The sequence below is a fragment of the Dendrobium catenatum genome, unplaced genomic scaffold, assembly GCF_001605985.2.
Source record: "Dendrobium catenatum unplaced genomic scaffold, ASM160598v2 fragScaff_scaffold_247, whole genome shotgun sequence".
Classification (NCBI taxonomy): Eukaryota; Viridiplantae; Streptophyta; class Magnoliopsida; order Asparagales; family Orchidaceae; genus Dendrobium; species Dendrobium catenatum.
This window is the reverse complement of record NW_021318709.1, coordinates 103,788-120,646: the sequence shown is the minus strand read 5'-3', so window position 1 is coordinate 120,646 and position 16,859 is coordinate 103,788. Positions and strand designations below refer to the sequence as shown.

The 16,859-nt window shown below is 35.9% G+C and overlaps 1 protein-coding gene across 4 annotated transcripts in view; it reads right to left on the bottom strand.

The window, feature by feature from the left end:
• Positions 1-16,859, bottom strand: part of LOC110099626 (kinesin-like protein KIN-6) — a 46,401-nt gene that overhangs the window by 3,456 nt on the left and 26,086 nt on the right. For 3 of the 4 annotated variants that reach the window (XM_020826829.2, XM_020826830.2, XM_028693256.1), the window contains 8 exons: positions 14,325-14,382; positions 13,948-14,090; positions 12,323-12,565; positions 11,351-11,438; positions 11,185-11,234; positions 10,747-10,812; positions 10,490-10,598; positions 10,177-10,346 (listed from right to left, as the gene is read on the bottom strand). In XM_020826829.2, the coding sequence (XP_020682488.1) occupies positions 10,177-10,346; positions 10,490-10,598; positions 10,747-10,812; positions 11,185-11,234; positions 11,351-11,438; positions 12,323-12,565; positions 13,948-14,090; positions 14,325-14,382 (927 nt within the window). Of the gene's footprint in view, positions 1-10,176; positions 10,347-10,489; positions 10,599-10,746; positions 10,813-11,184; positions 11,235-11,350; positions 11,439-12,322; positions 12,566-13,947; positions 14,091-14,324; positions 14,383-16,859 lie in introns of those variants that run through there. The other variant, XM_028693255.1, reaches the window with a different exon arrangement.

The following is a 16,859-nucleotide window of genomic DNA, read 5'->3' as shown; positions in this document are numbered from 1 at the left end:
ATATATACATTGATTTTGAATGACAATTTAGAAAGATAGTCATGAAAGTTGATGATTTTATATTATGCATGTTAACAGTCAAGTTCTCATGTATGATCGACCACTTGCATGTCTCATTAATGCTTAAAATAAGATTTATGATGATTATTTTCATGCTTTTCTAGTTGATAATAAATTGAAAGGAGCTCAGTAAATTTCATGTTGCCAACACTTCATGGTATGTAAATATTAAGAGAAATTCTTGTGGAATTTTAATCATGGCAAGTCAAGTATGAAGTATGAATATGTGAGGTGTACTAAATATCAATTTAAAATAAAGTTTTGCTATAAAATGATATATAACTTACAATTGCAGGTGGGGCAAAAGGGTCTCCATATACACTGCATTGTAAGTGGGGCAAAAGGGGCCCCAAAGACATGATACATGCATAGCAGGTAGGGCAAAAGGGACCCCAAAGACATTATACCTGCATAGCAGGTGGGGCAAAAGGGACCCCTTAAGAGGAAAAAGGGACCTCTATGTAATTCAATGACGATAATACCAGGTTTATCTGGGCTTCATTAAATATTTTTATGAAAGAGTAGCCAAATCTTTTAATGACTAAAATTTATATTTAGTATACATTTCAAAGAAAATAAAGGATAATGCTAAATGAAATTTTATGATGTTATCTCAAGTTCTCTAACTTTTATTTATATTTTCAATATATTGAATTTTATCATGCAAGTTTAATGCTATTTAAATTTATATAACTTATTGAGCCTCATAGCTCACCAGTGCTCTTTTTACTGGCTGTTGTTACAAGAATAAGGAAAAGAAAATATTGTTGCAGATTAATTTACAAGTTATGTTATCTTTTATGCTATTATTTAATTCTATTTATAAGCTTACATTTGAGGTATGTAAACACTTTAGTAATGTATTATTTTGGGATTGTTTTAGTGGCTCTGTAATTGTGTTTGATGTTATTTGGAATTATTATATGCTTCTATAGCAGAGCCCTACATTGGGTACCCATACCCACACCCACCCACGTACCCACCCATCCCAATGGGCATGGGTGGGTATGGGTACGCCCATAGCCTCGTGGGTGGGTATGGGTGGGTACTCAACATCAGAGGAGAACCAATTTATATTACTAATCATCATATACATGCAGTATATTATAATAATCCTTACTTCACAGTGCGCAACACTGAACCGCATCACGACCATGATAAATTTTGATATGTAGCTTGAAAGTTTGCAGTCAGAGAAAATGACAAAAAACCTCAAGGCCATTATTCTATGGCAGACTGCATTCAATAAGCTTGGAAAGTGGGTGGGTGTGGGTGGGTATGACATCCGGAAAGTCACCATAGGTGGGTGTGGGTGGGCAAAGCCCGCCAGCGCAGAGCATGGATACCCAATTGGTACCCAATCAGGACCCCATGTAGGGCTCTGTTCTGTAGTACATGAAATGTTATTGGATGTTTTAGATAAAATTTCAAAGAAATGAAAATTATTAGATGATAGATGATTGAAAAAAATGTTATGTTATTTGAGTGACACTCTACAATACTATTAATAGTACTATGGGGTGTTACATCTAGAGTGCCCCAAAGCCATAGGCCATTGCGCGGATGATAGCTAGAGGATATCAAGCGTAGATATATTTAGCTATAATGTTCGACTTAATCAAGACCATTCATTCCACACAAGGGAGATCAAGTCACAAATATACATACACTATTTGTGATAACTCAAATATGATCAAATCGACCTCCTGTGAACCAGACCAATGCTCATCTCATGCGACAGTATGACAAAAAAAGATTCTTGGCTACAAGTCTATTTGCTCTTGTTAACCTCTGTTATAAAAACAACAAAAAATGCAATATCTCCGTAATCCCTCCAAAAATTCTGCAGGAATCCCGCCGAGACACCGTAGCACGACGCCGTTTACGTCGCCCCCCGAAAATCCCTTGCATACCTCAATTACTGCTCTTTGATGGCTTTAAAAGCCAACCGAATGAATCCTTTGAGAGCCCCTCTTCCATTCACGATCCACTCAGCTCCTCCGAACAACTCCACCCTTGCCTCCTCCCATCTCAAATAGCTGCAGACTCCTCTTCCCCCATATCTCCTCCCGCCGGCTTCTTCACCCGACGCCAGCAGCAGTAGGCGAACTCCACCTTCCCTCTCTGCGATATCTAAAGCCCAACCGAGCCCACACAGCCGAAGAAGCCCTACCCCGATTCCTCTTGACTGTCGTCTCCTCCCTGTGCTAAAGACCGACATTTGCATTCACCTCTTCCAAGCAACCAGAGACTTGATCCAACCCACCTCTATTTCATATCCTAGCTCTCTATTTCTCTATTAATCAACCCAATCAACCCAATCGAGCTATAATGAATAGAAACATTTATGATGTTCAAGAATTCAATCATCATTTGATTTGCAAGCAACCATCAACAAGGATTAAGGACATATGATCTACCCACAAGCAAAGATCAATTAGAGAATGCAACAATGTTCTACAATCAACGTCAAGACACAAACAAATGCATCCAAACCTTCAAGCAATGAATATTGAAATTGACGGTAGTCTTCATGTTAATTCCACAAGAAGACATGGTAGTCCTTCCAAACAATGAAGTCTTTTACTAACATACAAATGAACTCAAGGGATGTGCAATGAATATAATGATATCCCACCAATCAATACTTGTGGACTTGCAGATACATGTAGCAACCAATATGCAAGCAGATAAAACAACCTACCAATCAATGTGCATGAAGAGGTTGGTGGAAAATGCGAACTTCTATGAATCACTGTAGGAGAATTGTTGCATACACAAAGTTCCAACTACGAACAAATGCAAAAAAGAGAGCTGCAAAAGATGTGAGCTCCTATGGGCTATTGTAGAAGACTTCTATACATATAATGTACCACTCACAAGTAAAATATAAATATTGCAAAATACCCCCACACATACACTGTAGCTTGTATATATATAGGTACACTAAAAGGGGTAAAATCAATCATAACACCCGCATGAGCCCTAGCGAGCATGTCATTGGTACACACGTGACGTCTAAGGATGTTGCGCGGGTCAATGAAGTTGAACCCGATCCTCCTAAGCAGGTAGGTAGGAGTTGACAAGGTTCAGCAAATGATTACAAAATGCCCCCAAACACCCGCATGGACCCCGACGAGCGTGTTATTGGTACACACGTGACGTCTAGGAATGCTGCGCAGGTCAATAAAGTTGAACCCGATCCTCCTAAACAGGTAGATAGGAGTTGACAAGGTTCAGCAAATGGTTACAAAATGCCCCCAAACACTCGCATGGGCCACGGCGAGCGTGTTATTGGTACACACGTGACGTCTAGGGATGCTATGCGGGTCGATAAGTGAATTCAAATTTGAATCCGATCATTCTATACGGATCAATAAGAGTCAACAAGATTCGAACCATTAAACAAAAATATGGTTGATGGGGCCAGTATATTTGTTTTAATACATTCATATTAGGCTTTCAAAGTCTATAATCAAAAGAATTCACTAACAAAGCTTGCGAAACTTGATCCTCCTAAGCAAGTAAATAGGAGTAGACAGGGTTCGAACCATCAGATAAATATGTGGTCACGAAATCGACCAGTATATTTATTTTGTGCACTCATATTAGGCCTTAAAAGGCCTTCAACAATGAAAATTCACAAACAAAAGAACAAAGTCTACGAGAAACCCAATCCTTGATCAACAGCTTGGTCGAGTTGACAGGGTTCAACCAACAAAAGAGAAATGACTCCAAACACTCCGATGAGGGCCGTGTTGAATGCTTATCTCAATCGAAGGGGTCCATTTCAAATAATCCAAAATGCCACCCAAACTCCAAAATTCCACATAAATATCCAAAATCCTAAAACAGAAAATATTTAAAATTGAAATAAATCCATCAAAACACTTAAAGCAAAATCTATTCACCCTCCGCAACAGTTTGCCAGGGTAAAAAAATTAAAGTTTACTCTAGCTCAAATAGAGCCAAATGCCTAATAAAAAATATCACTATGATCCATTCGCAAACAATCTCCTGCTAGTAAGGATGTGGCACGTGTCCTCAAACAGACGATTTTGCCGCCAAATGGCACCGCATGATAAACGGTTATGACCCGGGTCCCTCTGAACAGAGTGGTTTTGACGCCAAATGGCACCACAAAATACCGGTTATGGCCATAGCCGATACGTTCCTTAATGACATCAAATCCTTGAGATATGAATCAATAGGATATGATCGATAGGGCATAAAGCCCTATGTTAGCTAAGGTAGATTCAAATTTGTCCCCTTAAACAAACATCCAACCCAGGTCTACAAGGTCCCCTTGGACAAAGCAACCCATGGCAGCCGACAAGTATCCTTCTATCAGATTGGGTCGACTACCTCTACTGACTAAGTAGACCAGGGACCACGATGACTCGGGACGACGGAATCATGGGATCTTGATCGGGTCTATCATCCATTCCCCCCACCATCCGCTTTAAGTGAAAGATGGTGAAATTTCTATTTTAAATATCAAACCTTTAAATCTCCAAACTTTCAACCAATTTCAAATATCCAAACCTATGATGCTACTATATGCCAGATAATATGTACTTTTACATATCTGATTGACGACTACCCTAAATCGAAAGTTCTCTCTCATTATTGAGAGGGGTAATTAACTATAGGAGCTTGCGCCTATAGGAAACCAGAACTCGGATTATAAAGTCCTCGCAAAATGAGGGCGAAATAATGGTTTAAAATTGCGTAATATGAGGCCCGCCTTTGCGCAATTCCAGCAAAAAACTCCTTGATGCTTACGCATCAAGTTTTTTTTATGAGTCTTGCGCCTCAACTTGGTTGAGGCTCGCCTCGCCTCACTGGCATGAGGCTTACGCCTCATGCTATATATATTAAAACTTACATAAATCTTAAAGTAAATGCCCGACATTGGACTCTATAGGAGAGGAGGAAGGGGAGAGAGCAGTTCACCATAATGACGATTCAAATGAAGAACCCCTTAGTGATGATAGTGCTGATGACTTATGAGTTCTTATGTGATATATCATTGCTATTTATTTTTGGAAATCATAATTATATGTTAATGAAAAGAATACTGGGATTTCTTTAATTGGACACAATAGAGAAAAAAGATTCATGTAGCCGACCCCACGTAGTGGGATAAAGGCTTGATGTTGTTGTTGTTGTTGTTGTAGTATATAACAAATTTATCATTTTATGTTTACGCAATCTTTTGATTTTGAGGCTTACGCCTCAAAACGCCTTGAGGCTTACGCCTCGCCTCACGAATGAAAAATGCCTCAATACCCGAATACGCAATTTTAAACATTGGGCGAAATCTCTGGATAGTGTCTTATCTACAAACCCATCTGCCTTCCCAAAATTTACCCCGAAACTTAATTCCGTTAAAACTCCCTCGCCGAAAAAAAAAACACAATCAGTGCGGGCGAAGGCCAGGGCCGAATTTTTGGAGCTAACAGCTCTTCGATGCTTTCGTTGACCCAAATACCAATCATAAGTTTTTGCAAGATTCTCCAGCCCTCCATTTGCCTCCATTTATCTATGTAACGCAACTAAGGCATTGCGTACCCTTCTCCCGGTTGCAGCCCCTGGGCATCTTCTCTCTTGTCACCGCCTCTTCCTCCCGCAGTCATAACCTTCATTCTCATTACATAAGTGATATGTAAATGACCCAAAAAGAACATGATCTGAAACCTTACATGCATAGAAATCTGTGCTAGCGAGCACAACGGCGCTTGCCTCTCAAATTGAGAAGTTCTAGTTGATCGAGCTCAGTGGCACTGGTGAGCTGGATGCAGCGACACCGACTTCTCTGGTCTATAGCACATCGAGCAAGCGCTACAACACAATGATACAACAACAACATCAAGCCTTTATCCCACTACGTGGGGTCGACTACATCAATCTTATTTTTTTCATTGTGCCTTGTTATGAATTAAATTCTCATTTAAATCTAATAAAATTTTTTTATTTCTAATATTTTCTAACAAAGACTTTTTAGTTCTACATCTACCTTTCTTAACAGATGTCAAATCTAATACATCTACTCTCCTAACCGGATCATCTAAACCATCTAAGGCGACTCTCTCTAACCTTGTATGCCACTAGAACAACTACAACCTTTTCACGTATATGCTCGTTTTGCCATCGCTATCCAAGAGTAAAGCCACTCACCCACCTGACCATCCTCATCTCTGCAACATTAAATTTAATTTTATGCTTCTTTTTTAATGGCCAAAATTTTGCACTAAAGCATTGCAAGTCTCACCTCTCACCACCATCTTATAGAATTTCCCCTTAAGTTTGAGGGATACTTTTCTATCATAGAGCAAGCCCAAAGCATTCCTCCACTTGAATAATCCAACTTGAATTCTACTAATAATATCCCTATTTATTTCACCATCACTTTGGAAAATATAGCTGAGATATCTAAAACATGTACTCTTATTAATGACTTAATCGTCCAAAATCACAATCCCCTAATAGATCTATTACTACTAAAATTACACTCAATGTATTCAATTTTTAATCTATTCAAGCGAAAATCTTTAGACTCTAAGGTTGACCTCCATAATTTAAATTTATCTTCAATTCCCTCTCTAGTTTTACCAACAAGAACAATATCATCAGCAAAAAGCATACAACAGGGTACATCATCTTGCAAATGTCTAGTAAGAACATCCATGACTAAAACAAAAAGTTATTGGCTTCAATCTGATCCTTCATGTAATCTAACTTAAAAAGGAAAATATTTGGATAAACTACCTTGTGTTTGAACACATTGCTTCTCTTTAAACTTTATCATAACCTTTCTCTAAATCAATAAATATTATATATAGATCCTCCTTATTCTCTCTATACTTCATCAAATCTCTCAATAAATATATAGCTTTCATAGTAGACTTACTCGGCATGAATCCCAACTGATTTTGAGAAACATTAAAATCACATCATAACCTATGCTCATTAACACTCTCCCATAGTTTCAAAGAATGACACATTAACTTAATTCCTCTATAATTCGCACTCTTGCGACTACCTTTCTTAAAAATAGGAATCAGCACACTCCTCCACTCATCTGATCACCTTTTAGTCTTCAAAATAATATTGAAAATTTTTGTAAGTCAAGAAATTACTTCATCTCCTAAGCATTTCCACCTATATTGGAATATCATCAAGTCAAACAACTTTTTCACACTTCATTTTCTTTAAAGCCTCTATAACTTCGATTTTACTAATACGCCGATAAAAAGAAATATCTCTATTTTCATTTAGGTGCTAAGGACGCTAAAGTCAATTGTAATCCCACAATTTTAATTGAAAAAGTTTATCAAAATATCTCATCCACCTTTATTGAATATACTCTTCTAATAAAAATACTTTTTTATCTTTATCCTTAATGCATCTAATTTTAACTAAATCACTACTTCTCCTATCTCTATGTTTAACTAAGAGATACATATATCTTTTATCATGCTTAATATCTATTATATAAATTATTAAAATCTAAATTATTTGCATCACATGTTATCTTCATAGACTCCTTACATGAATTTTTACATACAAAATAATTATTATAATATAACTTATTTTTAACTTTTTTTGCACATTTTGATTCTACTACCAACTAATTTTACTACTAGAAACTTTTCCTTTTAATACTCTAAGCATATCCTTTGCAACATTCATAATATTATTAGCTATTTTTTCCCACATAATCTTAATTTTCTCATCTACAATCAAAATCTTAAGATCTTGAATCTTATTCTCAAAAATATTTTTGTTAGTAATCTTTAAAAGTTTTACTTTACTTTTCATATTTAACCCCTTTATCTTAAGGTCCAAACTAATAAGTGATAGTGAAGACAAAGTTTTCACTCAGAATAACTTTACAGCCTTTGTAATCTACACGAACTATTTTTCTACAACATTATAATTCAAATTCTTATCTATAATCACTCCTACATCATTTCTAGGACGACTTCAACAAGAAAATTATAATTCAAATCCTAAACTGTCAATCTGGTTAGTCATCCCTTCAACCCATTTAGTTTCATGAATGCATAGAATATTTATCTTCTTATAAATCATAATATCTATTAATTACATTAGTTTACCTGTAAGAGAACCTATATTAAAAATTCATATCCTAATGCTACAACACTAATTCAATAAAATTATTTTTATTCATCAAAGAAAAATTGTAGGTTATCAAATCCAAGCCCGGTACACTAAAACATCCGCTAAACCCCCATTTGCAAACACTTGGGTTGGAAGAGAAGGAGACAAAGAAAGAGAGAGGACGAGAGAGAGAAGATCAACAATAAAGTAAAACTTTATCCCACTATGTGGGGTCGGCTACATGAATCTTTTTTTCTCCATTGTGCCCTGTTAAAAGATAAATTCTCATTTAAATCTAATAAAGAAATGTCATTTCTAATATTTTTGAACCAAGTCTATTTAAGTTGACCACTACCTTCTTAATATAAGTCAAATCTAATACATCTACTTTCCTAATCGAGTCATCGGAAGGCTGCCGTTTTATGTGACCAAACCATCTAAGGCGACTCTATCTAATCTTATCTTCCATTGGAGCTACTCCAACCTTTTCACGTCTAGTTTAAAAAAGTAAAGCCACTCATCCACCTGAGCATCCTCATCTCTGCAACACTTAACTTCATACTATGCTTCTCTTTTAATGACCAACATTCTGCACCATAAAGCATTGCAGGTCTAACAACCATCTTATAGAATTTTCCCTTATATTTGAGGGGGCCTTTTCTATCACACAACAAGCCCGATGCATTCCTCCATTTCAACCATCCAACTTGAATTCTACTAATAATATCCCCATCTATTTCACCATCACTCTAAAACGTGTACTCTTATTAATGACTTGATCAACCAAAGTCATAATCCCCCCACTAGAACTATTATTACTAAAATTACATTCCATATATTTAATTTTAAATCTACTCAAACAAAAGCCTTTAGATTCTAAAGTCGACCACCATAATCCAAGTTTACTTTCAACTCCCTCTCTAGTCTTATCAACAAGAAGAATATCATCAGCAAAAAGCATACACTAGGTTACAACCTCTTGCAAATGTCTAGTGAGAACATCCATGCCTAAAGCAAAAAGATAAGGGCTTAAGGCTGATCCCTGATGTAATCCAACTGAAATAAGAAAATACTTGTTCAAACCACCATGTGTTTGGACACAAGTAAAAGCTCATGCATACATATCCTTAATGACTTGAATATAAGCATTTTTAATCATTTTCTGTCCTAGAACTCTCCATAGAACTTCTCTTGGAACTTTATCATATGCTTTCTCTAAATCAATAAATATCATATGTAGATTCTCCTTATTCTCTCTATACTTCTCCATCAAACCTCTCAATAAATGTATAGCTTTGATAGTAGACCCACCCGACATGAATCCAAATAGATTTTGAGAAATGTTAGTATCATGCCGCAACGTATGCCCCATAACTCTCTCATATAGTTTTAAAGTGACCCCACAGGATGAATTTGCTAAGAATGAGATGATCCTCTAAGTGTGACCTTATCTGTCAAGAGTTCCACTACTTTCTCATAAGCTGGTGCCAACAGCTACTCCTTAGAGAGAAGAAGCTTATTTTGGGTGAGCAGTATTCTAAGCAAGTGTTTCCTCTGGACGAGCCTCTTGGATAGAAACTTGTTCATAAACCTACGAGTTACCAATATGGGCATGTATGGATATACACTTACTTAGGTTAAATTAGAAAATGAAAAAGCCTAAAATATGTTCAAATATGGCTAGCACTCATCCTAACTCCATACCCCCCAAAAAAAAAAAAATCTAAATATCATTAAACCTTTAAGATCTTCAGCCAGGTTTCTTAAACTAATGAGCAAGGCTTAGATTGAAAAGAAAATTCACTACAGAATTGAATGAACCCATTCCCTAAAAAATAAAAGGAGTAATTCATTCAATGACAGATTAGTTGAATTTATTCCAATGATATAACATTTTTCCCTACCCGCAGAAAAAATTTAAGATGCAAACTTTAAAGAAAAATTCACGGCATTGAGTAACAAGAATATCAGATTATGACTGAAATATACCTTTTCGGCTTGCATGATTGAGATCTCTTCATTCCCAGGCAAACGTAAAATACACCCTTCACGTTCTAGGGGAACAGTAGGTCGAGTAAAACAATACGAGTGATTGGCAGTTTTCCCAGTGAACTGATGTACATTTGCTGGAACATCTACAGTAGCATTGCTGCGAGGTCCTTTGAAAAAGCATTTATATAGATTAAGTTTGGAGTATTTCCAAAATTTCCTTTCGTAGATGCTTGTGAACACCTTATGAACTCAATTCACTTGAAATCAAACAAATCGGTACAATTGATTATACAAAACAATGAAGCTTTACCTTTTAAACTAGCAACGTCTGAAAAATTCATGACCACCTGACCCATCTCTCCCACCTGCTCAGAGCTTTGAGTAAGTTTTTGGAAGCTTTCAGAGTTCTCATCAGAGTACTGTTCATGGAAACTCAAGTCAAGACTACAAAATGAATTGGAGAGAAAGAAAATACATGATTATATCATTTATTGTATAAACAAAAAAGAGCAGACAATAGAAAATCTGATTGTGGACTCCATCTTTGAAATATTCAGTTTGATATACCTGATAACTTAACTCGACATTTTCCTCCGAAGGCAGGCTTGAAAATGCCTCAGCAGACATGTCTACCTAAGATGAACAAGACATAAAGGAGACATAATTTACTCATTATTCTATCAAGAAAATGAGATCAGATATTTTATAAACTCTTCCCTAATAATGGGGCTCAACACATCTCATTTTGAGATTTGACCACAAACAACTAATACCGGCTGGCTTGTCGGTCATGCAATGAAACAGCAGCCTAAATTGAAAAGGGCTCAAAAATACCTAAAATTGTGAACGCTTTGCCAGCCTATATTTCAGAAGTTAATTTAAAGATCCATTTGATAACGGGACACGAGAACCATCATTAATGTATTGAAGTTTAGTTCAACCCTAAAACTGCAGGAAAACGAATAATAACAGAAGCATTTTGAAACAATAAAGCCCTTTATTCACCTGTTCCAGTGTCCTTGGATGAAGTGGCAAAGAAAACTCATCGCTATCACCTAGAGATGTAACTAAGTTATAAGAGAAGAACTTCAAACAAAAACCATATATTCACATTATTAACAATATTTTAAGAAGGCACGGAGTAATAGAAAAATATGATTATAATCAACACCTGTAGTTTTTGCGCCAGACAAACTCTCATCAAGTGCTTTTGTCTCCCGACCCATTTCAATTTTTGCAGAGGTTTCAGGACTCTGAGACTGAATGAGACGTAGTTAAAAGAAGGGGTGATTCAAAAAGAAAAAAAAAACAGTCCAAGAAATAAGTATAAAGGTATATAGCTCTCAATCTCCCTTCACAATTTCTGTTGATACTTAGCCAATTAACTCAAATCACAACTAATAGTGGAAATATAAGAATAATTCCAAAGTTTAAGATGACTTCACATTACCAAGTGCAAATCTAAAAGGGCTTCTAGAACACTTGTTTTCCAATCACTCCATGATGGAGCTATGCAAGGGCTAATTTTATTGTAGCTCAACCTTTTTGAACTTCCAGATCAGCATAGTAAATTTTTTTTAAAAGTTATTTGTCTAAATAAATGATCAAAGAACTAATTAAACAGATAATAATTAGAAGAGAATATGAATTCAGATGTATGTGTTACAGTGGCTAATTAAAATAATTTAACAAACATTCGCAGCACATAACACGTACTTCACAGATCATATATCCTATCATATAAAATACTGCAGAAAAATCAGCCATTTACTTCACTAAGAAATTGCAGATGAACATCTTGAATGATAATAGTACAGTTCAGTTATATATAGTGGTTTTGGACATCCCCAACTGAACGCCAAACAAGCATTTGCAGTCCTCACAAGCTCCAACCAAACGCTAGATTCAACAACATTTTGGTTGAGGTGAACAATGCGACGTCAATTGCACTGTTCACAGATGTCATTTTTTTGCCCTTTTTTCGTTTGGAGAAAGAATATATTGGTATATTCTTTAATGATGTGATAAAATAAAGTTCGGTAGGAAATGAGTTCCTGCATTTTAGAATAGTAATACATTTTGGAGTGTAAAATTAGTTTTTCGGTTGGAGATGGACTTAGACAATTAAATGTTATATACTCACCAAAAAATAATTATTTTCATCGCCAAGAGCAACAGTGTCCTGTATGTGGTCTGGATCTGAAGGAATCGGTGGCACAGAAACACCAGGATTAAATGAAAGCGCTTTAGCACATTCTTCCACTGGAGGATTACTTACACATAAGCGTATATTTCTGGTTTCATTCAACTCTTTCTCCATTTCTTTGGCATGAGCACTCTGCTTTCTAAGAGTTTCCTTGAGATATTGTACTTCATTCTCTGATTCCTGTCCAAGATTTGTGAAATAAAAAAGGAATAAAATACGCATATACAACAGCATTGTTTTTTTAAATATATTTTAGCAATGGTAGTTAATTATTACAATCAAACTAATGCGCTCAACACTGCAATAGTAATAACTAAGATGGCAAATTTTAAAGAACAATACTGAAGAAACAAAGTTGGAATTTCGGGAACTACAAGATCTGGCTTTGTCCATTTTCAAAAGCTTTATAAACCATTATGGTATAACTAATTTATTTGTCACTGTTGTCCATTTTCAAAAGATCTATAAATATTACTTAAGAGACATAACACAAGACATTTTTTTAATTAAAAATTTTCTCTTTTCCAGTTGTGTGAAGGAGGTTGCATGATTTCCAGCCAACAAGCGTGAAATCAATTGTTATTTGAAATCAATTGTTATTCTCTCTTCCATTTTTTTTTCTTCCAAGTTCATTTTATCTCGACCTAAATTTTCTCAGCAACTTGAAAATCAATGTCTACTGGCATCGCATTACAGCAAATTCCATTTTCATAGGTAAAACAAAATGTCATTGAGTTTAAAAGCAGCGAGATACACTCTTTAGCACAGATGTCTTCAGCTTGATGAAGAAAAAACCTCCATATGACCTAAAGAAAGCTACCAACCTACAAAGATGGAGAGAGTTACGAGCTGGGACTTCTGCCAATGAAGACAAAGTGGGAGACGGAGATAGAGAAAGAGACGTGAGAGAAAGAGAGTGAGAATATGAGGGAGAATGAGCATGCGCTCGAGCCGAACGAGCGTTAGCACATAGTTGCGATCTTTGAGAGTCCAGATGAGAGAGAAAGAGAGCATGCAAGCAGGGGGACAATGGATGTCACTGAGTTGTGCATGAGCGAACCTGAGGGAGGAGTTCAATTCTTTTTTCTTTCTCCAAGCTTAAGGCTAGGATTTAACCAAGATTTCATTTATAAATCAATGAAACCTACATATAGTTGTTGAAAATCTACGTGATTTTGATTGAAGTATTACACAAGGAAATCATTTGAACACGAAAGGAGCAGGTAGATTGAGAGCGGCCTTTCTAGAAGACTGGACAGATAAGATACAATATAGATTTGTATTTAATCACAATGACAAACTTTATGTTAATTATTATAAATAGTTCAGGTGTTAGAATGTTATAGAGAAGGGATATTCTTAAGGAAAGCCTTGACATTGATAGAATTGTATATGGTTTTGTACCACCTTTTAGTTTCAAACTATGACTCCAACTAAATATAATGAATTTGTAGCATGTGTGAGGAAGCCACAATAAGACAAGTATAGTTTCATAATAATCACGGGTTAGAAGAACCAATTCCAAATCATAGTTACGTAAAAAAAGATTCTGTGACTATTACCTTAAGCTTATCTTTATATTGCTTTAGCGTGCTCAACAAAGCTCTGGCAAAATTCCTCATAACTTCTTCACTCCTCTTGATCTTTTGAAACTCAGCATGGAACTCGGCGTAACCTTGCTTGCAAATATCCTCTCCAGCAGAATCTGATATAATTAAAATAACTGGTGGTTTAAAATTTTTGAATGGATGCAAGCAACCATAATGATGAAAGATAAGCAAAGAGAAAAATAACCGATGATGAGGTACTGGAAGTAAAACTTGTATAAGAAACAAAGAACGGAATGACATAAATGCACAATTTTAGATTCAATAATTCGGGACCTGTGACCCCAACAAACAAGAGTTAATACAATGTCATATGTAAAAGAATTATTAACCTTTCACAGATATTTTACTTGAAGCAGTCGCATCCATCACAACATCATTTCCATTAATCTGAAAAGGGGAAAAAAAAAAGATTTAGATAAGAACAAACTAATGCAAGTACCGCGCTATACCACCCACGTCAAAATTATTCGATCCACATTAACAAAACAAAAACTAATAATGAGGTGAACAGACCATTTCAAAGACATTAAAGACTGTCGATATTTTTGTTCACACTTCACAAAAAAAAATTTGTAACTCAACTTACTCCAGCAATATTTACTTCTATGTAGCTTATCTACCTGAAAAGGGAAGTAAAGCAAAAACTCTAATATAATACTCATATTATCATGCCAAAGTTCTAATGTGTTTCGAAAACATTACCTCTATTATTATTGACCTTATTTCATGATTAAGCGAGTACATCGAAAAAAGAGACTAAAAGATATGTCGCTTATCAGAGCATTGGGACACCTCGATCGCCATCAAAACGGCTCAAAACTTTATCCGATTGTGAAATAGATCACACTGATGCACTCATAACACCAAATTTCCCACATAAGAGTCGTTCATGCACGACTCAATTGGAAATGACGACAAGCATGACAGTTGGGAAGCACGACTCAATCGAAAACTACTGAAATGACCTCCAATTGTCAAACAAACTGCGTCGATATGATCAAAATGTTAGATTTACCTAAGAAGAAGAACCCCTCGTAGTTGAATTGGGTAAAAGAAGTTGAAATCAATAGGCTACGGATGAAATATTGTGCGACGTTGTTCAAAATCGTCACTTCTAAGGTATTCTCATCAGGGGATGAGATTCTTCGACCATGGGAGAATTGACACGGTCAAGGTAGGGGGTGATTTTGAACGATTTTTTGCGGTTGTTTGGTCTTCCCATGTGGCTATTTGGTCTTTCAATGAGGTTATTTTGTCTTCCTATGGTGACAGGTCAGTTTTCATGCTATCCCGCTTTCCCTGTTGTTGGCTTTCCCTATACTGATTATTTTTCCCCATGCTGATCTCGGTTTTCCCTGTTGCTGGTTGTTCAGTTTCCAACTTGTTATTTTCTTACACTAAGTGCATTTTCTCATTAAATGGGTTGTGTTGAAAGGCTCATATTGGTTGTTTTTGGTGGCAGAATTAAGTGAACAATTGAATGTTATTCCTCCTTCTTTCTCCTATAAATCGGGGCTAAACTCCTTTCTAAAATGGAGAGTGAATTGTGAAGAATTGATGCAATCAAGGCTACCTATTCTATGTTTTTTTTTCACTTATGTTTTTAGCTCTCTCTCTCTGTAGCTTTTCATTTTCCCTGTTGTTCACTCAGTTTTCCAGTTGTGTTCTAGTTTTCCTTCTTGTCTACATTTTCCATGCGGCTTCATTTAACTATGCTGGCTGGTTCTCCCATGCTACAGTGCCCTTTTTTTCTGATGCTGGCGGTTCAATTTCCACCTTGTTGGTTTCCTATTCTTATATTTCATCTCGGACTTCTATCTATTCTTCTCTCTACGATTCCCATTCCACCTATACCTTTCTTCTCAATACTTTGATTAGTCGTAAGTTATGTTGTGTTCTTTTAATTTGAAGGTGTAATGTGTGTCTTTATTTAAAATAGTATTTTTATATTGTTTTATGTTTGCCTAAGTTTTAAGGAAAGGAAGTCTTAGTTTGCAAATTTTTTATTGCATCAGGAGAAGTAGATAGAAGTCTAAGACGAAATTTTAGAAGATAGGGCGTGGGAAGAAAATAGCTCGCAAGCTATTGAAACTTGCAAGATTCACTTTTCAAATATTCTTCACAATCTCTCTCCAAAACTCTCCAGAGGAAATCATCAAACTTATATAGAAGAATATGGAGAAAAAAGGTATTAAATACTATCCTTAATGAGCCACCCAAATCAGCCAATAAAATAAATCCAAAACAACCCACTTAATGAGAAATTAAAACACTTTAGCATAGGAATCAGCAAGGAACAATACACAAATAGCAAGCATCAGAGGAAAAATGAGACAATAGTAAGGTGGAAATCGAACAACTAGCAACAGGAAAAAACTGGCCCAACATGGGGAAGACTAACAACCAATTATGGGAAGACCAAACAACAATATAGGGAAGACCAAACAACCACAATATGGGAAAACTCAAAGGGCTAACAGCAGGAAAATTAAAAAACCAATAAGGAAAACGAGGAATCAGAAAAGGAAACTGAGAAGTCATGCAAGAAAATTAATAAATGGCAAATATTGATTGCATCAATTCTCACATAGTGAAAGAATTTCATCTCCTAATGAGAATGCCTCAGAAACATGCTGGAAGATATTTGGACAATGACATTACAACTCCATGGCTAATCTGTTGATGAAAAATTATGGATTACTTGGCTTAGTTCATTAGGTTAAATGACACTGCTTCCCTACTGCTCTAAATGTGTTCTTTCTGATGATAGACCGTCCTCTTGAATTGGAACTTCGGCTTGTAAACAGTGTAAAATTCAAAAAATGTCGATCGTAAGCGTTGCACGCATTTCAATGTGCCGCAAT